This window comes from Nomascus leucogenys, chromosome 11 (assembly GCF_006542625.1).
Source record: "Nomascus leucogenys isolate Asia chromosome 11, Asia_NLE_v1, whole genome shotgun sequence".
NCBI classification, from domain to species: domain Eukaryota; kingdom Metazoa; phylum Chordata; class Mammalia; order Primates; family Hylobatidae; genus Nomascus; species Nomascus leucogenys.
In genome coordinates this window covers 105,479,887-105,506,703 of record NC_044391.1, presented here as the reverse complement: position 1 = coordinate 105,506,703, position 26,817 = coordinate 105,479,887, and the positions used below count along the sequence as shown (strand labels likewise).

Sequence of the window (26,817 nt, the reverse complement as noted above, 5' to 3'; positions counted from 1 at the left end):
CCACTGCCTTCTGCTGGACATGGATCCCTTCCGTGCCCCTTAAGCCTGGCACTGCCCTGTCCCTTGGATACCAGCTCTTCCCTCACACTGGCCCTTCCTCCTCGGTGCTGGCCTCTATCACAAGGCCCCCCTTCCTGGGCACTGCCCCCGCCCCCGAGCCCCGCCTCTGCCTCCCAAATGCCCCTTCCTCCTGGTGCTGGCTCTCCTGCACACTTGTGCGTTTCCTGGGCGCTGCCCTCGCTCCCCTCACACTATCTCTACGCTGCCCATCCACTTTGCGCGCGCTCCGCCCTCTGTTCTATCTTTCCCCAGCCCCTGATAGAGAACCCAGAACACCAGCAGGCCGTTCCCCCAAAGCGGAGGGATGGAAGCAACGACTTGGGTTCCTCTTTGGGCCCAGCCAGGGAGAAGCGACCCACGCCCGCGTCCCAGGAGTGGACTTCCCGGCACCTGGCGCTCCCTTCCCTCCGGCCGATCCCTTCCGGTGCCCTCCCCAACCTCCACTCCCGCACACCCCGCAGGCCCGGTTGCTCCAAGTGCACCTACCCAGGGGAGCCCGGAGAAAAGGAAGGATGAGGAAGACGGCCCCAACCCTCTCTGAATCCTTCCAGCTTTGCTTTTCACCCCTGACGGGGCAGAGGGGCCTTCCCAGGCCTGTCTGGGCCGCTCGTCCCTTCGGAGGGGCAGAGGGGAGGCGGCTCCTAACGGGCTGACCCGGAGGAGTCCGATGTAGACATCTCCGCAGCCCCCAGCCCCAACCCCTACGGAGCTCATGCGTCTGCAGCCCCTGGGCTGGGGACGGGGCACGGGGAACCTGGGCACGGGGAACCGCGAACCCGGGCCGGCCCCTCCACGTGCCAGTAGACCCGCCCCTCCCGGACGCCCCTCTCCGACCCGGGCCTCCGCAGGGAGCCGGCGCGGGCTTGCGCCTTCCCAGCGCCGTTTGCCGCCTCTCGGGAGGCCCCGCGCGGACCCCAGCTTGGCTGGGCCGTCCCCTCCGGATGGGCCGGCGGGCGGAGCAGCGCAGAGGGCACCGCCCTCTGCCCGCCCGCCGAGGAGGGGACGCGAGCGGGAGGCTGCGCCAGCGGCGCCCGCCCGGGCCCGCCGCACTCTGCTCTCGGCCTCCCGGGCTGAGAGGACGGGACGGCTGCCGGCGCGGACTTTGCGGGCCGGGAGCCGAGTTCAGGACAGAGCCGGAACCGCCCAGCGAGGCGAGAGGGCAGTGCGCGGAGATGGCGGCCGCGGCGGCGGAGGAAGGGATGGAGCCACGGGCGCTGCAGTACGAGCAGACCCTGGTAAGTGAAGCTGAGCTGAGCCCGAGGAGTGCGCTCCGGGACCGCTGCTCCAGGTTACCCTGGGAAGCGCGAGGACCAGGGGCCTACCCTAATCCTGTCCTAGCCTTTTGAGCTGGGGAAACTGAGGCTTGGAAGTCTGAGGCTGCAGGGCCGAAGGTATGGAAAACTGCATGCTGGTTTCTGGCTGAGGCTGAGGGCCTGCAGAGGACAAGGACACCAGGTACTTGTCTCAGGTGTCCTTCCCCTCACCCCACAACATGCACGTTTTCTTTGCACCTCCCCTTCACCACCTGGGCCCAAGTCTCAGCACCCCACTGCCCTTTCCGCGGCACCATTCACACCATTGAACTTTCTCTACGCCACTATCTCCACCACCCAAGACATTCTCTGTGTCCCTGCCATGTGCATGGCACCATGCTAAGCATAGAATCGAGTGTGTAGAAAGATGGTCAGCCCCAGACCCTACCTCTGGGGGCTCCACACCCAGCGTTGGCTCCAGGAGCCCCTCAGTTGACTCTGGAAAAAGGTGGCTTGTCACTCTGGGGGACAGGAGCTTTAGGGAGGGTGGATGAAGCAGGAATGGGTGTGGGAATTTGGACCTTTGTCCATGCTGATGCGGGGTATCCAGCCCCAACCCACCCCAGGGTGTGTCCCCTGACCTCATTAGAAGCAGGGGTCCTGGGCTCTGAGCTGACTTATCGCCCCCATTGTTACTTGGTGTTTGAGAAGCCACGTGACCCTCCTCATGTCACTGGGGTGGAAGACCCAAGCCCTAGGGAAAGGAAGGGGCCCGTGGTTCCTTTTTACCAGCTTGGGCTGGAATTTGCCCAGGAAGGTGGCAGGGAGGGAACGTCTTGGAGAGGAGAGGCTATAACTAAGTCTGGGAGGTGCCCAGTTAGGAGAAAGTAGCTGGATGAATCAGGATGTCAGGGAGAGATGGGAGTAGAGCAAGGGTAAGGGGCCAACCCTTGGGATGGGGTAGGAGACACTTGTTAATCTGCCCAGACCAGGATAGGAGCATGGTCAAGGAAGCCAGGCACCTGGCCTCTTAAATGGTGCCTCTTAACACCAGCCACCCCTCCTCTGTCCCTTCCAGCTGTCTCTGGAATGAGCTCTCAGGGTCGAGCTCTGTCCCGGGCACTCTGTGCTCCAGCCTGCTCCCGCCCCGCTTCCCCATCCTATCCCTTTGTCTTTCTCTCCCACTCTCACCTCCCTCCTCCTACACTGTGCTTGCCTCTTAATACTCTCCGTTCTCTTCCTCTCATCCCCTTCCTTCTCTTCTCCGTCCCTTCGCCTTGCCTCTCTTTTCTCTTTTCCTTTCTCCTCTCTAGTTCCCTCTCTTCTCTTTGCTTTCCCCTTCCTCACTATCTCTCACCCTCTCTCTGTCTCTATCTTTCCCTCCCTCCCTCCCCCCCATCCCAGCCCCAACAGGAGCCCTTTGTGTCCCGAAGTTCTGCGGGTGGCAGCCGGAATCTACTCCTCCCCGCCCCCCAACACATGCCCAGCTTGGCAGGTCTAGCCATGGTTCAGGCGACTCTCCCCATCACCCCAGCATCCACAGTCACAGCCCAGCCATCCTCGGCCTCCGCTGTCCCCCAACCCACCACTGGGCTCAGTGCAGCTCCAAGCCCTCTCCACCCACCCTAAGTGAGAGGCTTTCCACTCCCAGCTGGGCTGGCAGGCTGGTGGGGGTGGCAGTGGAGAATGGGGACAAGGGGATTAGGGTGGGTGGGAGGGGTGCAGCTGAGTTGGTCACAGGCCAGAGGCCCAGCAGGAACGTGATAAGGATTGGGGCTGCGCCTGCTCCTGGGCCCAACTCAGCTGCCCCGAGCTCCATGAGGCTCTTATTGTTGCCCATGTGCCCTTGATCATCCCTTACTCCCTGGCCTCCCCGCCTCCCACTTTTAGACTGTGCCACAGGTTTTTCCATCTTTTGCTCTTGGGCTTCCCTCTCACTCCTCCTCAGTGCCCCAGCCCCAAGCCTGTGAGAAGAGGACCGATCATTCTGCCACCCCCAGAGCTGTGTCCCTGTACCTTGGCTGTCCCCATCACTCTGGCCAGAACAGCCCCCACAGTCTGCAATGTGCATTGTTCCCACACCTCAGGCCAGAGTCGGAACTGTGCGTTCAAGAGGGATATCCAGTGTGGGGGCTGGGAGAAGGGGAGTGGAGGCTCTAAGAACCCTCCCTGCGTTCCCACTCAGCCCATGACCTCGAATGCCCCCATCCCCTCTGTTGCTCCAGATGTATGGCCGGTACACTCAGGACCTTGGGGCCTTTGCCAAAGAGGAAGCTGCTCGGATTCGCCTGGGAGGGCCTGAACCCTGGAAAGGTCCCCCTTCCCCTCGGGCTGCCCCAGAGCTCTTGGAATATGGACGGAGCCGTTGCGCCCGATGCCGCGGTGAGAACTGGGGTGGGGGCAGGGGACCTGGCTGTGCTGTGCTGAGGGAAGCAGAGGCCATTAGAGCTGCTGATGGGGGAGAGGGGGCAGTTGAGGGGGCAGTAAAAGGGGTAGCAGCACTTTGGTGCCAGCCTCCCCTTCTTCCCTTCCCTGCACCCAGTCTGTTCTGTCCGCTGCCACAAGTTCCTAGTATCCAGGGTTGGTGAAGATTGGATCTTCCTGGTCCTGCTGGGGCTCCTCATGGCATTGGTCAGCTGGGTCATGGACTATGCCATTGCTGCCTGTCTGCAAGGTGAGGGCGACAGCTGGCAGGGGGAGGACTGGGAATAAACCTCCTGCGTCCATGCCACACTCGTCTAGACATGGAGGAAGGCGTCTTGTCTTCTTGGCCACTGACCACTTTCCCCAGCCAGTCTGACTGCCCAGATTCAGGCATCATCTCGGTCACTCCCATAGGGCACAGCTTCTTGTATCCCCTCTCCAAGTGACCCTCTTGCCTAGATTGCGCTTTGTCCCAGTGAATACCCTCAGGGACCCTTTCCTTCCCCCATGCCCTGACTCTGTGTGCTACTCTCTGGGACAGCCTGTCATATCAGCGTGGTCCACTGGCCAGGCAGGCAGTGGGTGTGTGCACTGGGGGTCCAGCAGGTCCTCTTCCCACAGCCCAGCAGTGGATGTCCCGGGGCTTGAACACCAGCATCTTGCTCCAGTACCTGGCCTGGGTCACCTACCCTGTTGTCCTCATCACCTTCTCAGCCGGATTCACACAGATCCTGGCCCCTCAGGCTGTCGGTATGTTAGAAGAGAAGGGGAGGGCAGGGGCGGGACCCCTGAAATGGGCGCATCAAATGCCTCTCCTGAGACTGTTCCCTCTCCAGGCTCTGGCATCCCTGAGATGAAGACCATCTTGCGGGGAGTGGTGCTGAAAGAATACCTCACCCTCAAGACCTTTATAGCTAAGGTCATTGGGCTGACCTGCGCCCTGGGCAGCGGGATGCCGCTTGGCAAAGAGGTAACTGCAGGTTGGGGAATGAAGGAGTCCCTCCTGGTGGAAGAGGAGGCCAGGCCAAGGTCAGGGCGGGCCCCCTTCCGACTCACCGCCTGCCCCACCCCGCAGGGCCCTTTTGTGCATATCGCAAGCATGTGTGCCGCCCTTCTCAGCAAGTTCCTCTCCCTCTTTGGGGGTATCTATGAGGTAAGGGGAACCCTGGGGGAAGGGGGGCAGAGGCTGCTGAGCCCACAGCTGACCCCCTCTTGCCACCACTCTCGCCAGAATGAATCCCGGAACACAGAGATGCTGGCTGCCGCCTGTGCTGTGGGGGTGGGCTGCTGCTTCGCAGCACCTATTGGAGGTAGGCAGGGCTCCTAGGTCAGTTCAGCCCACAACCCTGCCCTTGGCCTCTCCTCCTTGGTCCCTCTTATCTGGGTCTGAGGCCTTAGGCCAGGCCCAGGCCTCAAGTGCTGGTCTCCCTCCCCCTCACAGGCGTCCTCTTCAGCATCGAGGTCACCTCCACCTTCTTTGCAGTACGGAACTACTGGCGGGGCTTCTTCGCTGCCACCTTCAGTGCCTTCATCTTCCGGGTCTTGGCAGTCTGGAACCGGGATGAAGGTGGGAGCACCCAGGGGATGAGGGCAGCCCGAGATGGTGCCAGGTAGGGGGCCCACGAGGCTAGGCCTGCCTCCCTTTGCTGTACTTCCCTTTAGAGACTATTACGGCCCTCTTCAAAACCCGATTCCGGCTCGACTTCCCCTTTGACCTGCAGGAGCTGCCAGCCTTTGCTGTCATTGGGTGAGGAGCTGAGGGGGCTGGGGGCGTTGGAGAGGAGGGGGGTTTCTAGAAGACTCCTTTTCACTCAGGTGCCTCTTCCCTTTCCAGTATTGCTAGTGGCTTCGGTGGAGCCCTCTTTGTCTACCTGAACCGGAAGATTGTCCAGGTGATGCGGAAGCAGAAAACCATCAATCGCTTCCTCATGAGGAAGTGAGTGGCTCTCGGCTCCTCTCCAGGCTGCTTTGAGTTGTATAAGGGCCACAGTAGGTCAGGGGATAGTGATGGGGAGAGAATGGCCCAGTCAAAACAGGCACTCCACTGAGAAATCAGCCAGCGGTGTTTTCCAGGCTGACTGAGCATTTTTATGTTCATGTAAATTACCTGAAAATTGGCAATTTTAAGTTTATAGTCAGTGGCAGAGGACATTTGGGAATCAAAGACTAAGGCCTCCTTAGGTCCTCTGGCCTGGCCCATATAGGAATGCTCTCTGGAGAGTGTTTGAGCCTCAGTTTCCCCCCATGACCCGTGGGGATGAATGAGATTTCTTTTTTTTTTTTTTTTGGGACGGAGTTTCACTCTTGTTGCCCAGGCTGGAGTGCAATGGTGCGATCTCGGCTCACCGCAACCTCCGCCTCCTGGATTCAAGCGATTCTCCTGCCTCAGCCTCCCAAGTAGCTGGGATTACAGGCATGTGCCACCACGCCCAGCTAATTTTGTATTTTTTAGTAGAGACAGTTTCGCCATGTTGATCAGGCTGGTCTCGAACTCCCGACCTCAGGTCCGCCCACCTCGGCCTCCCAAAGTGCTGGGATTACAGGTGTGAGCCACTGTGCCTGGCCAAGATTTTCTTTTTATCTCCAGAACATAGCTCTCTCAGTGTGATCCTGAGGATTGGGAGTGGGGAGGCCTGAGACATGACTTCCCTTGGGACTGACATCCTTCAGAGAGAGGGCAGCCAGCTGAACCTGCTCCCTACGCACCTCTGGTCAACTTCACAAGTGACCCCAGCTTCCCCCAACATTGACCTTCACTCTAAGTCACCGCAGAGAGACAAACAGAGGCAGAAACTTCTCCACCCCATCACACAATATGCCCTCCAGATGGGCTTCTCAGGGTGGAGGGTGGAATAACAACTCGGAGAGCCCCAAGGGAGGGCTTGGAGGATGGACTTTCTGCTGCTGCTACCCACCTACACAGTCAGGGGCTGACAGAAAGGTCTTTGGGTCAGACCCCTGCTCTTAGAATAACCCCAGTCCACCATCACCCTTGGGGCTATCGTATCATAAACAGCAAAGGAGACCTTCTGTCAGGACTGAGTGTTTTCATGAAAGAGCCAAGGCTCTGCTCTGACCTCAGCCCTGAGATATGCGAGGGCACCCAGCCCTTGGCCACCCACGACTGATGTGAAACCTACGACTCTAGACGCCTGCTCTTCCCGGCTCTGGTGACCCTGCTCATCTCCACGCTGACCTTCCCCCCTGGCTTTGGACAGTTCATGGCTGGACAGGTAACCACAGGCAGAACAGGAGTTTTGTGCTTTCCCTTGGAAGGCATTCCTCCAAAGCCAACAGCCCCAGCGTGACTGTGGGACCCCTTGTTCCCCATGGGATCCCATGGCCTCTTCCCTTCATCCTGTCGGTTTCCCAGCCTGAGGCACCCTGTTCACTCTAGCTGTCACAGAAAGAGACGCTGGTCACCCTGTTTGACAATCGGACGTGGGTCCACCAGGGCCTGGTGGAGGAGCTAGAACCACCCAGCACCTCACAGGCCTGGAACCCACCACGTGCCAATGTCTTCCTCACCCTGGTCATCTTCATTCTCATGAAGGTGGGCTCCTCACGTGTATACTGCTAACCTTTACATAGCTTGCCCTTCTAAGCACCTGCCACGCAGTGCTCACTCATCGAAGCCTCTCCACAGTGCCATGGGACAGGCACTATTATCATCCCCGTTTGAAAGATGGGGAGTCAAAACACAACGAGGTGAAGTAGCTGGCCCAAAGCCATACAGCTAGAGGGCAGAGCGATGATCTGAACCCAAGCCATCTGCTTCCAGAGTCCTTCCCCTTGCCGTCACCTGGGAGGCCTGAGGGTTCCAGGGTAGCTGGGAGGGTTACGGGGTAGCTGGGAGGGTTACAGGGTAGCTGGGAGGGTTACAGGGTAGCTGGGAGGGTTACACCCACCTGGTCAGCGAGGTAGACTTCTCCTGGGTGGCGCTGTGGGCTGCCTGGGGCCAGGTGGAGCCTCTTCGCCTTTGAACCACCCCCTGCCTGCAGTTCTGGATGTCTGCACTGGCCACCACCATCCCAGTTCCCTGTGGGGCCTTCATGCCTGTCTTTGTCATTGGTGAGTTCTCAGCTACCTGCTCTCCCAGCCTGCACCTTCCCCAGCCTCTGGCCGTGCCCCCAGCCAACCCTCTGCCCAAGAGCGGGTTTTTGGTCCAGCCCTAGCCCAAACCCTGACCCCACAGGGCTGTGCCCTGCACTGAATGACCCGTTGGCCCCTCCCTCACCCTCTGATCCTCTCTCTTCCTAGTGCCCCCTGCCCTCCCCCTCCACTGCCTCTTTCTCTTCCCACCCCCCTCCCTGAAGGAGCAGCATTTGGGCGTCTGGTGGGAGAAAGCATGGCCGCCTGGTTCCCAGATGGAATTCATACGGACAGCAGCACCTACCGGATTGTGCCTGGGGGCTACGCTGTGGTCGGTGAGTGCCTCAGGTCCCATCGGCCTTGGAAGACCCCCCCACCCACGCCCCGGCCGCAGGGTCTGAGACTCTGGTGCCCCCTGCTGGCAGAAACCAGTCTTCCCTCAGATGCACAGGTCCAATCCCAGGACTGTATTGGGCAGCCCTGAGGGACCCACTCAGGACCTGCCCTGGTTGCGGAGGGTCTTCTGGGGCCTGGGCACCCTGAGGAGACTGAGTGTGACCGTCCCCAGGGGCAGCTGCATTGGCAGGAGCGGTGACACACACAGTGTCCACGGCTGTGATCGTGTTCGAGCTCACAGGCCAGATTGCCCACATCCTGCCTGTCATGATTGCCGTCATCCTGGCCAACGCCGTCGCCCAGAGTCTACAGCCCTCCCTCTATGACAGCATCATCCGAATCAAGAAACTGCCCTACCTGCCTGAACTCGGCTGGGGCCGCCACCAGTACGGAGGGCTGGGTGCCAAAGGGGCTGTGGGTGAGGGGCAGAGGGCATCCTAGATCCCCCTACACCCACCTCCAGCAAGGTCGTGGAGCCTGTGAAGCTGGGAGATGAGCCACCTTTGTCCACACTCCGGAGGGGCTGTAGCTGGCCCCTGCTGTTCAGAAAGAAGGGTGGGAGCACCCCTTGGTCCTTAGCCCCCGTCCCCATGGATGGGCTCTGGAACCCTCCTTGTGGCCCTGGGATGGCAATGCTCTGGGCATCTCTCCCCATGCTGACCACAAACCAAGCGCCTCTCTCGGCCCCTAGGCAGTACCGGGTGCGTGTGGAGGACATCATGGTGCGGGATGTTCCCCATGTGGCCCTCAGCTGCACCTTCCGGGACTTGCGGTTGGCACTGCACAGGACCAAGGGCCGAATGCTGGCCCTAGTGGAGTCCCCTGGTGAGGCCAGGAGGGGTCCCAGGTGCTAGGGGCATCTCCCAGGGTCGAAGCTTCGGGAAGGGGCAGGGAGCTCAGGACCGGTCTCCTTGGTTCCAAAGGGAAAGGGCCAGCACTTGCCATGTGGGGGCTTCCCTCTGGTGTGTGGCCTGCGTGCAAGGCCCCACTCTGAGTGTGAGAGAAGGATGGGGCTGGAGGGCTCGCTCTCAGCTCCTGAGTCCTTCCACCTGTTCTGTCCAGAGTCCATGATTCTGCTGGGCTCCATCGAGCGTTCACAGGTGGTGGCATTGCTGGGGGCCCAGCTGAGCCCAGCCCGCCGGCGGCAGCACATGCAGCAGCGCAGAGCCACCCAGACCTCTCCACTCTCTGATCAGGAGGGTCCCCCTAGCCCTGAGGCTTCTGTCTGCTTCCAGGTGAGGGGAAAAGCCACAAACACTTCCTAAATGTCATTGTGTAGACTGATGGGGAGGGTGGTCTGGGGCCGTGGCCTCACCAGCCCCTTCCTGCCTATGCAGGTGAACACAGAAGACTCAGCCTTCCCGGCAGCCCGGGGGGAGACCCACAAGCCCCTAAAGCCTGCACTCAAGAGGGGGCCCAGTGTCACCAGGAACCTCGGAGAGAGTCCCACAGGTAAGCCCATCTCTCCTGTGTCCACAGAGCCTCGGCCAAGCTACTGAGATCCATTAGAGTCCCTGCCCAGCCCTGTTGCTGGGGTACATCCCAGCTGGAAGAGGCTGCCCACGTGGGCCAGGGCTGGAACTAGGATACCTCTCCCCGTGTCTTCCTTACCTTTCCTGGTCCTCTCCCCCAAAGATGACATTGCCCCCTGGGGCCTTATGTTTGGGAACACAGGGAGCGCAGAGTCGGCAGGCATTGCCCTCCGGAGCCTCTTCTGTGGCAGTCCACCCCCTGAGGCTGCTTCGGAGGTGAGTGGCTGGAGCCTGTCCTCCTAGCTTGCTTTTTCCCCAGCTCCCTTTGCAATGCTGAGACCACGTCATTAACCCTGCAGTGCCTGCCTCTATTCTCCCTGCCCTTCGGCCCTCCCTGCTGTCAGCTCGGGTCCTGCGGCGTACCCTTTCCCCTGGGCTCCACCACTTCCCCTCACCTCCCCTCTCCCTATAACCTCAACTCCTCATCTTTCTGGTTTGGCTCTAACAAAATTGAAGAAGTTGGAATCCTGTGAGAAGCGCAAGCTGAAGCGGGTCCGAATCTCCCTGGCAGTAAGTATGCCTGCCTGCTCTTCTAGCAGCTCGGGGGCACCGGGCAGGGAGGGCAGGGTCTAGGCTGGATAAACTCCAGAGCCCCTAGCTGCCAGCCTCCCTCCCTCTCTACTAGAGTGACGCCGACCTGGAAGGCGAGATGAGCCCTGAAGAGGTAAGGTGCCACTGGACTCTGGACCCTGTTTCTTCCTGGGTGTGTTCAGTCATCATGTTGGCTGCTGTCCCCATGGGAGGGACCACGGGGTTGGAAAAAGGGCAGGCCAGCTTTCAGGGAGGTGAGGTCAGCTACAGGCACCTTCTCCCTAAACCTCGTAGTCTCTTCCCCTCAGATTCTGGAGTGGGAGGAGCAGCAACTAGATGAACCTGTCAACTTCAGTGACTGCAAAATTGATCCTGCTCCCTTCCAGCTGGTGGAGCGGACCTCTTTGCACAAGGTAGGGCCAGCAGCCTGGCCCAGGGCTGGTCTGGGCTCTCAGGACACAATGGGGATCTTGGTTCCCCTACAAGTTTGGACTCAGGCCAGTGGGGAAGGAGGGAGGAGAAGGGAGTTGGGTCAGTGCTGAGATGTTTTTTAGACATATTGCTTGGATGATGGGAGGTGGGAGCAGCCTCCCCCTGCTCTGTGGTGGAGCCAGGCATCGTTTTTCCTCTGCTCAGCCTTGCCCTCGAGGGAACTCTTGACCAACGAAGCAACAAAGACAGGGATTGAGCTGGGTGGAAGCCAGAAGGCCAGGCCAGGGTCAGAGCTAGGCAGGAGGCCACCACAGCCCAACAAGGTTGATACGCCCATGTGGAAAAAAATGGGTGAGAAACAGGCAGGATAAGAAAATCCAATAAACAAGCTAACAAACATCCAAGTAGGGGTGGGGAGACTGCAGAGAAGAGATAAACAAAGATGAGAAACACCCAGTGGGGGGCTTGGAATGCCAGACCCCAGAAAGTCTGCCTTAATGTGGGCCGAAGGAAAACTGGTAGGGACGCAGGAAGATGGCTCAGCAGAACTGCAAAGCAGCCTGCAGAAATGGGGTGAGGAACTGAGTAGACTGCCTGGTGGTGGGTGAGGCAGACACCAGAGGAGGCCAGGAGCCCTCTGCTTCCAGGACTCCTAAGGAGGGCAGCCTGCATTGGTAAAATGGCTCCTGGGACCAGCAGAAGCCAAAGGGTGTTTTAGCTAAATTTTTGACAGGCATAATGTACAAGCCTTGAAGCGTTGGGGGGTTTGGGGGAGGGGATAAGCAGCAGGTAGATGTGCCCAAAACCTGCAGCTTGGGCATTTAGCTTACACGCAAGCTTTGCCTAAGAGCCAGTATAGCATGGACAAGCGGAGACTGAGGCAGGAAGCATAGGGGACAAAAGAGAAACAAAAAGGCAAAAGGTAATAAAGGAACTTAGAAGTCCTTGGATGAGTGGCAAACTGCAGTGCAGTTCCAAGAAAAAAGGTAATAGGCCTGAGAGGGTTTTTATCTAAAGCCCTTCTTCCAAAACCTCTGAGGCTTTTCCACAATGATCTTACTCCTCAGACATCCATGACGATGATCATGCTGACATTTTTCGAGTGCTTGCTATGTGCCAGACACTGTGCTAAGCTCTTCAAGTGTTTAATCATCACAAGCACACTATTAGATATTGCGATCTTCCAGTTTTTATAGATGAGAAAACTGAGATTCAGAGAGGTTGAGCAAGTTGCACAAGGACACACAGCTAATTAGTAGCAGAACTGGTGCAGTGGCTTACACCTGTAATCCCAGCACTTTGGGAGGCTGTGGCAGGTGGATCACCTGAGGTCAGCAGTTCGAGACCAGCCTGGCCAACATGGTGAAACTCCATCTTTACTAAAAATACAAAAAATTAGCTAGGCGTGATGGCAGGCACCTGTAATCCCAGCTACTTGGGAGGCTGAGGCAGGAGAATTGCTTGAACATGGGAGGCGGAGGTTGCAGTGAGCCGAGATCACGACACTGCACTCCAGCATGGGTGACAAAAGTGAAACTCCATCTCAAAAAAATAATAATAAGTAGCAGAACTGGGCCTGGAATCTAGGATGGTCTGACTCAAAAGCCTGTGGCCTTAACCATATTAATACACAGGGAAACTGAGGCATGCAGCAAGGAGGTCACGTGACTGAGTCAGCACAGCAGAGTCAGGCCCAGAGCCCAGATTTCCTGGCCCTGCTCCCAGGATTCTTTCAGAAGGCCACGTTGTCCCTCTCCATGTCAGTTCACTGTTCCCAGGCCCAAGAAGTATGGGCCCTCCAATGGGTTCCGTGATGTCTAATTAAATTAAATGAAAAAGAACAAAGTAGATATTTGTTACAAACTTAAAAATCAGAAGAAGAGAAGAAGTCTTTGAGGAACCAACTAACAAAAGTACAAAGAACTGGAAGTGATAAGAACATAAAAGATTAGAATTCAAAATGTCCTTACAGGCCTGAGGAATCAATAGGTAGTCGCCCAATTAAGTTCAGGAGGGGAACATTCAGATAAGAGAGAGAAAACACTGGAGACTACTTAGAAACCCGTGCAACTGGAGATCACTGTGCCAGCTAATAAGTAATGCATTCAGAGGCCACCCACGGAGAAGCAATGGTAAAGGCCAGAGTGGCAGCCAAGGCTAGGGCCAGACTAGCTGAACCCAAATCCTTACTCTGCCACATGCTGGCTTGCTGTGTACCTTGGTAAGTTTCTTAGCCTCTCTGTGCTTCACTTTCCCGATCTGTAAAATGGGGATCACACCTCACTGGGTTTTCTAAGAATTAAAGGACTTGAAACATGTGAAGCACTTACAATAGGGCCCAGCACACAGTAAATACTCAATATATGTTAGGAATTACTGTTACTACTCCTACTACTTATACTGAGAGATGAATTTTGAAAGATAGCATATGCTGGGCATGGTGGTGTGCACCTGTAGTCCCAGCTACTCAGGAGGCTGAGGTGGGAGGGCTGACTGCATGAGCCCAGAAGTTCAAGTCCAACCTGGGCAACATAGCGAGACTGTCTTCTAACAAAAGAATTTTATTTATTTATTTATTTTTAGACGGAGTCTCACTCTGTCACCAGGCTGGAGTGCAATGGTGCGATCTTGGCTTACTGCAACCTCCACCTCCCAGGTTCAAGTGATTCTCCTGCCTCAGCCTCCCGAGTAGCCAGGATTACAGGAGCGTGCCACCACGTCTGACTAATTTTTTATATTTTTAGTAGAGACAGGGTTTTACCATGTTGGCCAGGCATGAGCCACTGCACCCGGCCCAAAAAAATTTTTTAACTAAAAAAAATTGTTTAAAAAAATACTGTAATGAGAGAAGAGCTGAAGTGTAGAAGAAATTAATGTTTTCAGAAAACGAAGAGTGATTATGTGAAGCTGCAGGCTGGAAGCTGGAGTGCACAGTAGAGTGTGAGGCTATAAAGACAGGCTGGGGTTGGCTTGGGAAGGGTCTCATGGGCCTTCTAGGGAGTCTGGGCTGTACTCAAGTTTGACAAAGTGCATAGGTTAAGCAGGGCCAGACTGGAGGGAAAGGAGGCAGAAAGGAGAAGAACCCATCAGGCTGTTGCAGCCCCAGTCTTGGTGAGGATAGTGAGGCTAGAGTCAGTGATGGCCAGGATGTTCAGGAAGTGGATTGGTAAGGTTTGGTGACTGTCAGGGGCAAGTGGTTTGCAAACCTGAAAGGCATATCGCCTGCCAGAAGCTCACCTGATTAGGATTGTGGAGAAAAAGAAAATTCAAGGGAACTATTTAATAGGCTCCTTGGGAGAAGATGAGAGGGGTTATTTGACCATAAGAAGACAAGGCTAAGGGATTATTAACACAGGAAGCCTTATAATAAAAATGTTTCCCTCTGAAGTCAGACAAGGAAATTAAAGCTAACTTGTAGCATGTAGGACTCAAGTTAGATAGGAAGAGGAATCACTAACCACATGACAACTGTGTTATAGGTATTGAAGGAACACAGAATAATTTTTTTTTTTTTTTTTTTTTTTTTTTGAGACAGGGTCTCACTCTGTCACCCAGGCTGGAGTGCAGTGGCACGATCATGGCTCACTATAGCCTCTGCCTCCTGGGCTCAGGTGATCCTCACAACTCAGCCCCCCAAGTAGCTGGGACTACAGGCATGCACCACCATGTCTGGCTTTTTGTAGAGACAGGGTTTCGTATATTGCAGGCTAGTCTCAAACTCCTGGGCTCAAGCATTCTACCCACCTTGGCCTCCCAGAGTGCTAGGATTGCAGGCATGAGCCATCGCGCCCAGAAGAGCTTATTCTAAAATTGAACTTCTTGCCTCTCTAAGTACTGTCATGCCATGGGTGGAGAAATTTAGGAAAGTTCTGGAAATCCCTCCCTAAAGAATTTCAAATGTGTAAGAACATTTAAAAAGTGTTAAGGCAATTTAAGTGAGTTCTGAGTAATTGGTACACAAGAAGCTGTTATTACTGCTCATCTTGATTCAAACATTAAGCCAAGAGGCTTAAAGTAAACTCAGAACAGTAAGATAAATGATAGGCCAAAAATTCCAGGAACTGCTGAGTCAGGAGAGCGTTTTTCAAGACATCTGGCCCCAAGAAAATCTACTTAAAGCATAAGGAGAACTGGCTGACAATTTCTGAACCCCTGGTGATTATATTTGAAAGCTTAGGGGAGAGCTCAAAGCAAGAAAAACATGGGAAGATGGGGGTGACCATTGTCCTCCTGGACTGCAAGCTGCATCTCAACAGAACTTGGGATGCTGCTTGGACCCTAGAAAAGGCAGACTGGATGAGAGGCATAGCATGCTGCAGGCCAGACTGGAATGCCAGAGCAGGGGAGAGAGACTCCAAACCTGGCCAGCCAGATAGGAGGGCAACTGAGAAGCAGTGGAACGAGAGGCATAGGATTCAGGGCCCAGGTGCCCTTATGGTCGGTGTGGGCTCTCCCTTCTCGGTATATCTGCAACTAAACAGGACTGGGGTTGTGCGTCCCTCTCTAGTGTGATGAAAAGTGACTGGGGCTGCACAGCCACTCCTGATGACCCGCCCGGAACAAGGCACTTCACTGTTGAGCCCCATGCTGCTTCTCCTAATGCTTAGTTGTTAGGACAGTACTGGAATTAAATGATAATGTAAGACCTAGCACGGAGCCTGGCCAGTCACTAGATTTCACGTGTGAACAGTTGTTCTGTCCCGCGTCCCCCTTTCTAACATGGGACTAAGAATTATTCCCCCATCCTATTTCTCCGTCAATGTAAGCAATATAAGGATTTTGAGTATCAAGTTCCTGAGGCCTGGACACAGAAACATTCTCATTATTATTACTATTGTTATTATTTTCCCTCCAGCAGTCCTGTCTCCTTCCCTCCCAATCTGTGGCACCCCTTCTATTCCACACCAACCTTGCCCTGGGCCCCTGTGGCCTGGGCCTGTCATTTAGAGCTGCCCCTCGTCCATCAAGTCCAATCTCTTTTCTCCCCACACTGCAGACTCACACTATCTTCTCACTGCTGGGAGTGGACCATGCTTATGTCACCAGTATTGGCCGACTCATTGGAATCGTTACTCTAAAGGAGGTGAGATGATGGTGGCCTCCAAAGCTGCTCCACTTCCAAAAAGTCATGGAAACTTATGTCCAGCTCACCTGGGGAGGAAGGCGGGGAGGAGTCTGACATCTGGGTCCAGACATCTGTTCCTCTCACCTTTCCAGCTCCGGAAGGCCATTGAGGGCTCTGTCACAGCACAGGGTGTGAAAGTCCGGCCGCCCCTTGCCAGCTTCCGAGACAGTGCCACCAGCAGCAGTGACACGGAGACCACTGAGGTGCATGCACTCTGGGGGCCCCACTCCCATCATGGCCTCCCCCGGGAGGGCAGCCCTTCCGACAGCGACGACAAATGCCAATGAGCCCCTCGTGGGTGGCCTAAGATGGTGCTAGCCATGCCCGTCAGCCCAGAATGTGCATCTTTCATTCCTTCTGCCTTGGGAAAGCAGGAGGCAGCTACAGCCAGAGGCTGCACCCCAGCCCCCTCCAGGCCTGGGGTGCCAGCTTCTCCCAGTTCATCCTACCTGGAATCTGACCTACTGCCCACCTGCAGCAAGTTTTCCAGGGGCAGGAAGATCGGCCCTGCCCTGGCAGGATGGGTTGGGGTCACTTGACGCCTGCTCCCCCTTTGAGGGGAAAGGGGTGGAACTAAGATGGGTTTATAACTGGAACCTCCAATGACCAGATGTATATAGAGATTTACAAAGATTTTTATATTAATTTAATAAAACAAATTCTTAAATAGAACAAAATAAACACCTAATGAGCCACTTATATATAGAATGCTTGTGCCCGTTGGCTCTTGTTCTTACCTTGGGCCCTCTTACCTGCCAAAGCCTACGAGGCCCTTAATTCTAAAGCCACCCACCCTTCCCACAACCATAAAAACCTAGAGTCCAGTGACCTTGGAATGCAGGATCTGCCAGAGGCCTCCACTGCGTGGTCATTAACACCCTGGCTGGGGCGGGGCCCTGTACTGTAGCCTTGGCCTTTCATTCAGACAGAAAGGCTCTACCTTCTTTCCTCCCCAAGAAGAGACACTCCCTCATGACTGTCACTCACTGGCACAATTCCTGCCTCTCAGCAGGCATCAGCTGACAACTCCTGGCCACCCCTGTGGCCCTCTTGTGGCCCTCTCTAGAAGAACATGAAGTCCCAGCTCTGTGGCAACCAGAGCCATCCTTCCACCTCCCGCTCAGAGAGCTCTGCGTGAATGGGCAGCCCGGCTGGCTGTGAGGTGCCAGCACACTGCCCGCACATCCTAGGAGGGGTTGGGAAAGGGCCCAGGCCCCATTAGGGGGCCAGGAAAAGGGTGGAGGGTACATGCTTTCATCATTCCAAAGCCTCCCAGGGAAGATCCGACTGAAAAAACAGACCAAAAACCTTCTGTCTTTAGGAAAAAAGAGGAAGATTTAGAGACGATGGAGAGGTGAATGAAGCACAGCATGAGCCCAGCTGGGCAGGGGGCCTTGGGGGACGGCTCAACCCATAGGCTCCGGGAGGGCAGGAGCCAGCCCCTCCAGGTGGGGGTGATTCTATCAAGCACTGCACATGGACTCGGAAGTGAGAAGAAAAGCAGAGAAGAGAGAGGCATGGGGACGGTGGGGGGGTTGCTGGCTTGGCCCCCTCCCACCCCACCCTCACACAGCCCAGTCACAACCCCCTTAGTGGTTCACATCATCCGAGGAGGAAATGTGTGTGTGGCATTTTAAGAACATGAACATCACTGTCTGCCACAGCTGTAGCCATGCCCCAGAGGCCCCGGGCAACCCCCGGCAAGCCCCGGGAGTGGGGACAGGACATGCGCCCCCAGCCCAGCCCCTGCCTCCTCTCCAAACACTTTCATGCAAAACACACAATGGAGAAGCGAGCGCTCCCAGGAGCCCTCTAGGCTGTGGAGCTCTGCTGGGAGCCTTGAGCCCGCACTTGGGCACAGAGACTCTGCCCCTGGCAGCAGCCAGGGGATGCATGCCAGCACCAGGCATGATGTGGGTCACTGTTCCTCTGGCTCTGCCTCATCCTCCTCTAAGGACACCACCCCAGAAGAGGCCAGGTCAGAGGCTTGCCGCTGCCGTTCCCAGCTGCCCACTAGTGGTGGGCAGAGCGGCTGGCAGTCCTTGCAGGGGGCTGGCTCCTCCTCAGCGGGGGAAAGGCAGGACTCTGTGAGGGGCGAGTTGTAGAGCGAGTCCTGGGCCTCCAGTGGGCCCAGGTTGCGGAAGGCACTTTCCCGGCTGGGGGGCAGTTTGGCGAGAAGCAGCTCATCGCCCAGCAGCTGGGAGGCCAGCCGGGCCGGGGAGCCCAACAACCCGTCCTCCAGGCTGCACAGACTAGAGCACAGGGTGTCTGGGGACACGGTCTGCGAGCAGTCGCTCTCAGGCTCCACGGAGCCCTGGCGCACAGGCCGGGAGAACCGGTGTCCGGTGAACAGGTCCTGGAGGTGCGGCCCCAGGGGCAGCTGCCCAGCCATGTCTGTGAGGAGAAGAGAAAAGAAGACAGTCCTGCTGGCTCCATTTCAATTGGCCAACCTGGAAGCCACATTCGCCCCACTCCACCCCTGGCATAGCTCTGGGGGTGGTGGATAGGTGCTGGGTAACCTTGAACCAGTCACAACTTTTTGAGACCTCAGTTTCCTTAATGGTGAGTTGGAGATTGTAACAATACAAGAACAAGAGTCTTGCACACAGTCAGGCACGGTGGCTCACGCCTGTAATCCCAGCACTTTGGGAGGCTGAGGCAGGTGGATCACCTGAGGTTGGGAGTTCGAGACCAGCCTGACCAACATGGAGAAACCCCGTCTCTACTAAAAACACAAAATTAGCTGGGCGTGATGGCACATGCCTATAATCCCAGCTACTCGGGAGGCTGAGGCAGGAGAATCACTTGAACCTGGGAGGAGGAGGTTGCGGTCAGCTGATATCGCGCCATTGTACTCCAGCCTGGGCAACAAGAGTGAAACTCCGTCTCAAAAAAAAAAAAAAAAAAAAAAAATGTCTGGCACACAGTAAACAAGCAATAAATGCAGGGTCACCGCATATGGCCATATAGGTTGCTCATCGCACAACAGGGCCTGTCTAAGGCAGTGAGAAATAGCAAAATCTAACCCATACTCTGCTCACCAAGCAGCATGCCCTGGCCTGCCAGAGAAAGGCTGTGCCTGCCAGAGAAAGGGGTGCCTTTTTCTAATTTGCACAAAGATTCCACACAGGCTAGTAGCAGCCTTGGATAAATGTTAGTTATTATCATTACTCCAGGGGTCAAAGTAGGCCTGGAACTCAATCAAATAAAAATGCCTGTGGTTTAAGGTTCCATCTTGGCTTCAGACAACCAAATCAGCCCTCCAGACCACAGCAGCAGTCTCCAACCTGCTCTCATGTATTGCCTGCCTTGGAGAACTTGTTAATTCACTGGAGGGGTAGGGGATGGTAGAGGTAATCTTCAAAGGCAAAGAGGTTGTGGGGAATGGTGGCCTGTGAGACTTGAGCCCAGAAGCTATAGAGAAAGTCAGCCATGTGGTCTAGGGAATGAAAGATGAAAGGAGGGCCGAACACAGCTGCAGAGCCCTGCAGGGTCCCCTCTGCAAGCACTGGCCCAGAGAAAGGCCCACAGGCTGGAATGCAAGGATGCTGAGTTGGAGCCAGCATGGCCCCGTGGGTGTTCCAGGCCCAGCATGCCTTCCTGTTGACCTGGGCTGCAGCCCTGCGAGGTGCTGGGCTGTGCACTGCAGCTCATCTGCCCTGCCACAGCCAGCCAGAAGGCTGCCTCGGAGAGGAAGAGGCAAAGGCACTGCAGACCCTCCCAGAGATGTGGCTGCACAGAAGGTGTCCTTGAGGTCTTTCGGTCTTTATTTATTTTTTTTTTTTGAGGACTGCAAGGCACAACTGTGCAGACAGGCAGAGAAGCAGCACCTGTGGGAAAGGAACGACTCCATTTCTGTCTGTTCATTTCCCACCCATGAGTGTGGACAGCCTTCCTGTCCCTGGAGTGTCCAGGCCTGCCTGGACTGAGTCTGTCCCTCTCCCCTCCCCTTCCAAAGGCTGAGAGTGTTCTGGATGTGGCTCTGAAAGAATCCCAAGGTCTATCAGGTGGGTCCACCACAGCACTAGCCCAGGATGTCCCTCACCTGTGTCCATTCCCCCAGCAAAGTCCTCATCATAGGAGTCATCAGTGGAGTCCTCGCCATCCACCGAAGACCATGCTCGGAGCTTGGCTTCCGCGATGGCAAACTGCTCAGCCACTCCTGTCGCAGGGACAGAATGCATAAGCAGAGAAGGTGAGCTAAGTCTAGGGCTCGGCTTGGAGATAGGAGAGAGGAGAAATGGTATGGAAAGACTCCAACCCCCACGTCAGACCCGAGGAGATAAGAAAGCAGCCCTGGCCGGGTGTGGTGGCTGACGCCTGTAATCCCAGCACTTTGGGAGGCCGAGGTGGGTGGATTACTAGGTCGGGAGTTCAAGACGAGCCTGGCCTAGACGGTGAAACCCCATCTCTACTAAAACTACAAAAATTAGCCAGGCACGGTGGCAGGCAACTGTAATCCCAGCTACTCGGGAGGCTGACGCAAGAGAATCGCTTGAACTGGGGTGGCAGAGGTTGCAGTGAGCTGAGATTGCGTCACTGCTCTCCAGCCTGGGCGACAGAGTGAGACTCCGTCTCAAAAAAAATAAAATAAACTAAAGAAAGAAAGCAGCCCTGTGCCAAAAGTGTAGCTTATCCCCTTTCTGCCATCCACCTGCTGCAAAGCGAGCCTCTTGTTCGCCCTCGCTGAGGTCTGAATAGGAGGAAAAGGCTGATTCCAGGGCAGCAGGCGAGTCACTCGGCTTGCTCCAGCCCTTCCACTCAATGAGGTGAGCCACTCGGCCCTGGGCCATGGCGGTAGGCTTGGTCACGTGGTCCTTCACCACCTGGGAAATACCTGGAGATAGGGGAGGGTAGAGAAGCCTGGTAAGGGACCAGGCCAGGGAGCACAGGAGCAGGGAGGTGGAAGGGTGGAAGTAGTTAGGATCCATGTGAACCTTTGGGTGGGAGAAGGGGCTGAGATTCACCTGAGCAAGGGAAGAAAGGGGAGACCCCAGCATGTACTCACAGGAAACAGTTCCAAAGGGACTGTGCAAAAAAGGGAGGACAAAGGACAAAGTGGCCAGAAACATGGGAGGGGCTGCATACCATGCAGGGAGGACCTGGCCAGCGCAGCAATCTCCTGGATCGTTAGGGCTCGCCGGGACTTGGGCAGCATCGCGACTGTGTCTCCAACATTCACCTTGGGTAACACCATTAGAAAGTCAGTGCCCCTCTGACAGCAATGACCTTCCTTCCCCCTAACATGCCCATACCCCAGCGAAGGCATGAGGAGGAGACAGGAGCTAGGAAGGAACAGCACATATGTCCCCGTGGCTACAGAGAAATGTAAGATGATAAGAAGCTAGGACAGGTGAATTATGTCCTCCCAGAAAGCAATGGAGATTCAGACAGGCCCTAAGAAGCAAAACTTCAGCTAATCCTCCACTTTCCCAGCACCCAGGGGAGATGGAGGCAGGGCAGGACATGAAAAACCACGAGTGGGACCTCTGAGGAGAGGGAAGAGGAGGAAGGAAGAAGAGTGTGGCATCCAGGACTTCAAAATTCCCTTCCCCTCTGCCCCTTGCTCCTCCTCTTGGTCTTCCCATCCACATTCCAGCAAACTCGGCAAGATGGAAACCAAACCCCCACACCTTCTCCCCACGTCTGGCCCTGCTTCCTGACCTCTTTCCTTTGCATCACCCACCACTGACCCATCTAGCCTGGCTCCAAACCTCAGCATTACCATCAACTCTCCCCTGGCTTTGCTTGCCCATATCTGTTGATAAGACCTAATGATTCCACCTGCAAACTCCCTGCTCCTACCCTGTCCTTTCTACTGCTACTGCCATTGCCCTTTCTCAAGCCCTCAATGCCTCCTGCCCAGGTCGGCAGAAGTGGTGTTTCCCCAGCCTCCTCCAATCCCATGCTATTTTCTCAGGCCAAAGTGTAGTGAGTATAGTGCTCCCCATCTCTTCTGGACTATTCTGATGGCTGGCTGGCTCTTTCTCATTCTTCCAGTTTGGGCTGAAATACCACCTCGTCAGAGGAGCTTTCCTGGCCCCCCTCTTGGTAGTCTGTCCTCCCTCTGTAGTCTCTAACAAATCACTCTCCATCAATGTACCCCATTTGTGGCCCTTAGTTGTAGTGAGTAATAATGGTCTCTTTTGCATTTCCTGTTTCTTGTTGGTCACCCTCACTGGTCTTTGGCTCTTGGGGAATTCAGTCTGTTTTGGTCACTGTAGTGCCCAATGTTTAGCATAGCACCTAATACAGAATAATTTCTTAAAAATGCATAGGCTGGCCGGGCGTCGGTGGCTCACGCCTGTAATCCCAGCACTTTGGGAGGCCGAGGTGAGCGGATCACGAGGTCAGGAGTTCAAGACCAGCCTGGCCAACATGGTGAAACCCCGTCTCTACTAAAAATACAAAAATTAGCTGGGCATTGTGGCACATTCCTGTAATCCCAGCTACTCAGGAGGCTGAGGCAAGAAAATTGCTTGAAGCAGGACCCGGGAGGCGGAGGTTGCAGTGAGCTGAGATCACGCCACTGCACTCCAGCTTGGGCTACAGTGCAAGACTCAAAAGAAAAAAAAAAGCATAGGCTGGGCCAGGCGTGGTGGCTCACTCCTGTAATCCCAGCACTTTGGGAGGCCAAGGGGCCAAGGTGGGTAGATCACCTGAGGTCAGGAGTTTGAGACCAGCCAGGCCAACATGGTGAAACCCCATCTCCACTAAAAATAATTTTAAAAATGGGCAGGGCATGGTGGCGGGCGCCTGTAGTCCCAGCTACTCAGGAGGCTGAGGCAGGAGAATTGCTTGAACCCAGGAGGCGGAGATTGCAGTGAGCCAAGATTGTGCCACTGCACTCCAGCCTGGGCGACAGAAAAAGACTCTGTCTCAAAAACAAGCAAACAAAAATGCAAAGGCTGGATGAATGAGGTAAGATATAATGTAAACTGTTTCCCTGGAGTGCAGCCGGTCGCAACACGTCTGTAAAATCTTGTCTAGCCTACACTACTGTCCAGTGAGGTTAGTGCAGGCATCATACCCAGGCCCTGAAGGATCCCACTCTGTGACGCCCCCGCCTCCTTCCAAGCCTCCTTTGAATCCACCGCTGATCTCCTCTGCCCAATAAAACCCCCCTTCTCAGGCCGGGCTCAGTGGCTCATGCCTGTAATCCCAGCACTTTGGGAGGCCGAAGCAGGTGGATCACCTGAGGTCAGGAGTTGGAGACCAGCCTGGCCAACATGGTGAAACCCCGCCTCTACCAAAAATACAAAATCAGCCGGGCGTGGCAGTGCATGCCTGTAATCCCAGCTACTCTGGAGGCTGAGGCAGGATAATCGCTTGAACCCGGGAGGCAGAGGCTGCGGTGAGCCGAGATCGCACCATTGCATTCCAGCCTGGGCAACAAGAGCAAAACTCCATCTCAAAAAAAAAATAAATAAAAATAAATAACAAAAAACAAAAACCCTTCTCCACCAATCCCTGTCAGCAAGCAGCCCACCTGCCTCCAGGAAAAGGAACTCAGCTTTCCTCTGGGCCAAGAATGCCATCCTTACGTGAAAAAATGCTTGCCATCACTTAAGGCCCATCTCCGTGTCACTTGCAAATAATGCTTTCAGCCGACAGCCTCTTCTTTTCTCTGACACACCCCGCCCCCATCATTGCCCTTGTCTGTCTCCTGAGGGAGCTGAGGATGGCAAGGCCTAAGTTTGATGCACCTCAGTTCCTAACTCCACCCTGTACCTGGCTCAGGGCCCCCTGACAAGCCCCAGCAAATGTTTCCCTCACTTAATGAAGTTGGAGGCACGCATCCCTCCCCGGAATTGCCCAGCTCTCTTCGATCACGCTCCCGTCCCTCACAAGGGCGGCCAACACTGCCCCTTGACCTGAGGCCCACCCTCGATCCCTCCCCTTGGGTACCTGGCTGACAGGGCCCCCAGGGTGGCACCGGTAGCCTCCAGCCAGGCCTAGGGCGGGGAGCACCTGCTGGGTGTTTCTTAGCTTGCTCTCCCGCCCTCGCCTCGCTCCCCTCAGCCGCCGCCATCCGTACCCGGCGCTCCGCGCAGCTGCGGCCCAGGCCCAGAGAAAAGGTGTATGTCTCCCTGGCAACCCATCACCACGCAACAGGGTCTCCCGGGATACGGCCCGGGATGCGCTGACGTCAGCGCGGAAGGCGCGAGCTCTCCGCCTGCTGGCACAGCGCCGAGCAGAGCAGACCGGCACGGGGGCGGCCTCCCGGCCCGCCGCCGAATAGCGCCTCCGCTCGCCGGAAAAGGGAGCCAGAAGCTGCCTGGCCAAGCGTGGGTGGGGGCTGCAGATCCCCTTTATATGGATGCCATCCTCCTTCCCCCCACCACCAGGGGCCCAGCACCTCTGGCAAGTCCTGGCTGTCCACCGAGGAAGGGCGGGAGGACCTGCTCCAGCCTCGGAGGGTTCGAGCAGATCCCAAAGAGGATAGAGAGAGACCCCGAGGAAGTTCGATCCACTCCACAGCCCACGCGGGGTCCGAGGACACTGAGAGGAAGGGGAAAGGCTGCTCAGCTGTGCCCCTACTTCTGCAGAGATCCCCATTTTCATCCAGTATTGCCATATCATTTATCGGCCCCTCCCCCACCTTCCAGAAGACCAGCGCCCACTGAGTGCTCTCCTCAACTCTAAAAGCCCCCATCCCACACATCACTGACCCTCGGGCCCCTGGGGCCATTCTGTGGCAGCCCACTGGCCACCTTCCTGCTCTGGATACATTTTGCCTCAAAATCCTAGGGTGAAACCAAACAATGATAAATTCTGCTCTCCTTCCCGTTTCCCAGCCTACCCATTCCTCTTGGAAAGCACACTGAGCTCTTCCGCCATCACTGTTCCCCCCACCACTGCCACCCTGGACCCTTTGCAGGAGTGTCGCCTTCCTTCTCTCTTCCTGCTGCCTTCTTTCCTCTCGCCAGCCTCAGCTGGTCCACAGCTCTTTACTCTTCTTTTCTGACGAACTCATGATATTTTTTCTGATTTTCACCCCTGTCCCCTGAAGCCGTTTCCTGATGCCCTGTCTGGCCCCAGCCTGGTTCTCCCTGTTTCAGCCTGGTTCTTAATATCTAAGTCAGAGTAATTTTCCTTTTCCACCTAAGCACCCTACTGCTCAGCTTCCCGTCATCTCCCAGATCACATCCATGATCCCTAGTCTCACCTCTGCGACTTGTCTGACAAGTCCATCGTCCTCCAGGCCCTTCACGCTGCCACAGAAACATTTTGCCCAGCACAGAAATCATAGGCATGCTGGCTGTGTTGATGCAGAGAACCAAAAGCCCAGAACTGCTCCAGGCTCAGCTCCCAGTTCTATTCCTGTTTTGGCTCCGGATGCTGAGCCAGTCCCCTCCCCATTTGGAACCTGTGCCTAGTCACATAAGGAGAACATTCCTGCCTCATGGCTCTGAGGAGGTGGGAACACCAGGGCTCAGCCAAGCTCTCTGGGGCTCGGGGAGCTGAGGCCCATTCCCTAGACAGTGCCAACAGGCAATGTACATCACAACTGACCTTTAGCTGGAGCAGCCGTCTCTGTCCCTGAGCCTCAGCCAGCTGTTGGTCCCCAGAAATGCTACCAACCAGAAGGAAAACAGGAGGTTACAGGCCATCCCTGGCCCCCAACTGGTACCTAACCAGGGCTCTCGAGGCCAGTCCTGAGGTCAGCCAAATTCACCCCTGACTAGAGGAGGTGATGACTTCCTGAACTCCAAGCCTTGGCAGGGCCAGAGAGATCAGAGCAGTCAGCTGCTCCTCAGCTTCAAAAGCCACGAGGTTAACTTAGGACTACAAATCCCAGAATTCCTCAAGGGAAGTACAAATCTCAGCCAGTCTTAGCTGCAAAGAACATCAAGTACCAACCACACCAAGGCCTGTGTGACTGACCACCTGCCCTGAAGGTCCAGGACCCATCCCAAACCCAGTCCTGCCTCGCCTTATGCATGGAGAAATCCACCACACTGGAGTAAAGGAAGCTGGCCGACCTCTGATGCACAGGACTACGGCCAGGCCCGGTGTGCATGGCCACCCACGGAAACCGAGGCCCAAGCAGGGGTCAGCATTGTGGGAAGGAAGCCCTGATGGCCTGCCTCTGGGTTCCTCTTTCCCTCCACAGAATAGGGTGATTTGTTTTTGCTGAGTGGGGGCAGGACATTAAAACAACTGTAATAGGTGAGAGATGATTCAGTGTTCACAGGTGCCCCAAACGGGACCTCAGTTCCCCTTCGCCAACTGACTCTGAAGAGGGGAGTCAATGTCCGACAAAAATTCTGTGGTAGGGTGCTTAGCCAGGGCCGAAAGGCTACCTCTTTAAGAAGATGGGGACACGGCTGGGAGAAGCAGGTTCCCAGCACAGGGCCACTCCCAGGACGGTGAAGGCAGAGGTGTAGGCGGAGGGGAGTGAGTGTGTGGGCGCGCAAGGCCAGTCGCCGCGGGCTGGAGTGGTGGGGGCATCGGGCGGCCCAGCCCCTCCCGGGGCTGTGCGTCTCCAGCCACCCTGAGCAGTGGGCACACGGCAGCCGGCGGCGAGACCATGCGTCTGTCCTGCAAAACCCCAAGGCAGGCAGGCCGTGGGAGCGAACCGGAGTCGGTCTGGCCCCTTCCCTGCTCATTCCCGCTCCCTCCTGTTGCCTGGCCCGCCTCCCGGTGCAGGCTCCTCCCTCTCCCGACACCGGCCCCCTCCTCAAGGCCCCCACCCACCCGCCGCCCGCGCACCGCGCACCGGCGGCCGCAGCCCGACTCCCCAACCCGTACCCGGCCTCCGCCTCTTACCCTGACCCGCCGGGCTCCGAGAGCCGATATAGCCCATGGCCGGGCACCCAGGCACGCTAGCCTGCGCTCGGGGCGCGGGCCATCGCCTTGCAGAGGGTCGGGTCGCGGCCACACTGGGGAGGGGAGAGCCAGTGAGAGGGGAGGGGGTGGGAGCCGCGCGTCCGCCGCCGCTCCCCGGAGAGGGAACCGGGCCGGTGAC

The 26,817-nt window shown here is 56.3% G+C and overlaps 3 protein-coding genes across 7 annotated transcripts in view; 1 reads left to right on the top strand and 2 right to left on the bottom strand.

Annotated features, from left to right (window-relative positions):
* The window catches only part of POLR2H (RNA polymerase II subunit H), a 6,905-nt gene extending 5,911 nt beyond the window's left edge, over positions 1-994 (bottom strand). For both annotated transcript variants that reach the window (XM_030822921.1, XM_003256568.4), the window contains exon 1: positions 547-994. The gene's annotated coding sequence lies outside the window, so the exon portion shown is untranslated. The remainder of the gene's footprint in view (positions 1-546) is intronic.
* Positions 934-16,550, top strand: CLCN2 (chloride voltage-gated channel 2). 2 transcript variants are annotated; one of them, XM_003256546.2, is made up of 24 exons: positions 934-1,295; positions 3,539-3,695; positions 3,856-3,987; positions 4,359-4,487; positions 4,574-4,707; positions 4,813-4,890; positions 4,969-5,047; positions 5,179-5,304; positions 5,400-5,484; positions 5,572-5,673; positions 6,886-6,970; positions 7,135-7,290; positions 7,739-7,808; positions 8,054-8,164; positions 8,398-8,611; positions 8,917-9,050; positions 9,288-9,460; positions 9,563-9,677; positions 9,900-9,973; positions 10,214-10,267; positions 10,383-10,421; positions 10,597-10,701; positions 15,717-15,803; positions 15,938-16,550. In XM_003256546.2, the coding sequence occupies exons 1-24, from the start codon at positions 1,002-1,004 to the stop codon at positions 16,130-16,132; spliced, it is 2,928 nt and encodes a 975-aa protein (XP_003256594.2). In that variant the 5' UTR covers positions 934-1,001; the 3' UTR covers positions 16,133-16,550. The 2 variants fall into 2 exon arrangements, with proteins under 2 accessions (XP_003256594.2, XP_003256596.2); XM_003256548.3 differs by lacking the exon at positions 3,856-3,987 and having other exon boundaries at positions 999-1,295; positions 15,938-16,544.
* On the bottom strand, positions 16,463-26,817 carry FAM131A (family with sequence similarity 131 member A). 3 transcript variants are annotated; one of them, XM_003256573.4, is made up of 7 exons: positions 26,619-26,817; positions 25,362-25,422; positions 24,205-24,347; positions 20,934-21,027; positions 20,500-20,682; positions 19,891-20,007; positions 16,463-18,239 (listed from the first exon to the last, which is right to left on the bottom strand). In XM_003256573.4, exons 4-7 carry the CDS (start codon positions 21,001-21,003, stop codon positions 17,764-17,766), a joined length of 846 nt encoding a protein of 281 aa, XP_003256621.2. In that variant the 5' UTR covers positions 21,004-21,027; positions 24,205-24,347; positions 25,362-25,422; positions 26,619-26,817; the 3' UTR covers positions 16,463-17,763. The 3 variants fall into 3 exon arrangements, with proteins under 3 accessions (XP_003256621.2, XP_030678779.1, XP_004089739.2); XM_030822919.1 differs by lacking the exons at positions 25,362-25,422; positions 26,619-26,817 and adding an exon at positions 25,015-25,331; XM_004089691.2 differs by lacking the exons at positions 24,205-24,347; positions 25,362-25,422; positions 26,619-26,817 and adding an exon at positions 23,754-24,193.

Bases quoted from the DNA above. Each gene is read 5' to 3' on its own strand.
- CLCN2 (XM_003256546.2), top strand. From the start codon at position 1,002: ATGGGCCGGCGGGCGGAGCAGCGCAGAGGGCACCGCCCTCTGCCCGCC. The intron at 5,485-5,571 runs GTGAGGAGCTGA...TTCCCTTTCCAG, and splicing joins CCAGCCTTTGCTGTCATTGG to TATTGCTAGTGGCTTCGGTG. The intron at 9,974-10,213 runs GTGAGTGGCTGG...ACAAAATTGAAG, and splicing joins CCCCTGAGGCTGCTTCGGAG to AAGTTGGAATCCTGTGAGAA.
- FAM131A (XM_030822919.1), bottom strand. From the start codon at position 25,102: ATGCCTATGATTTCTGTGCTGGGCAAAATGTTTCTGTGGCAGCGTGAA. The intron at 24,348-25,014 runs GTGAGACTAGGG...CCTTCCTCTCAG, and splicing joins TTGTCAGACAAGTCGCAGAG to TGTCCTCGGACCCCGCGTGG. The intron at 20,683-20,933 runs GTATGCAGCCCC...CCCTATCTCCAG, and splicing joins GGCCAGGTCCTCCCTGCATG to GTATTTCCCAGGTGGTGAAG.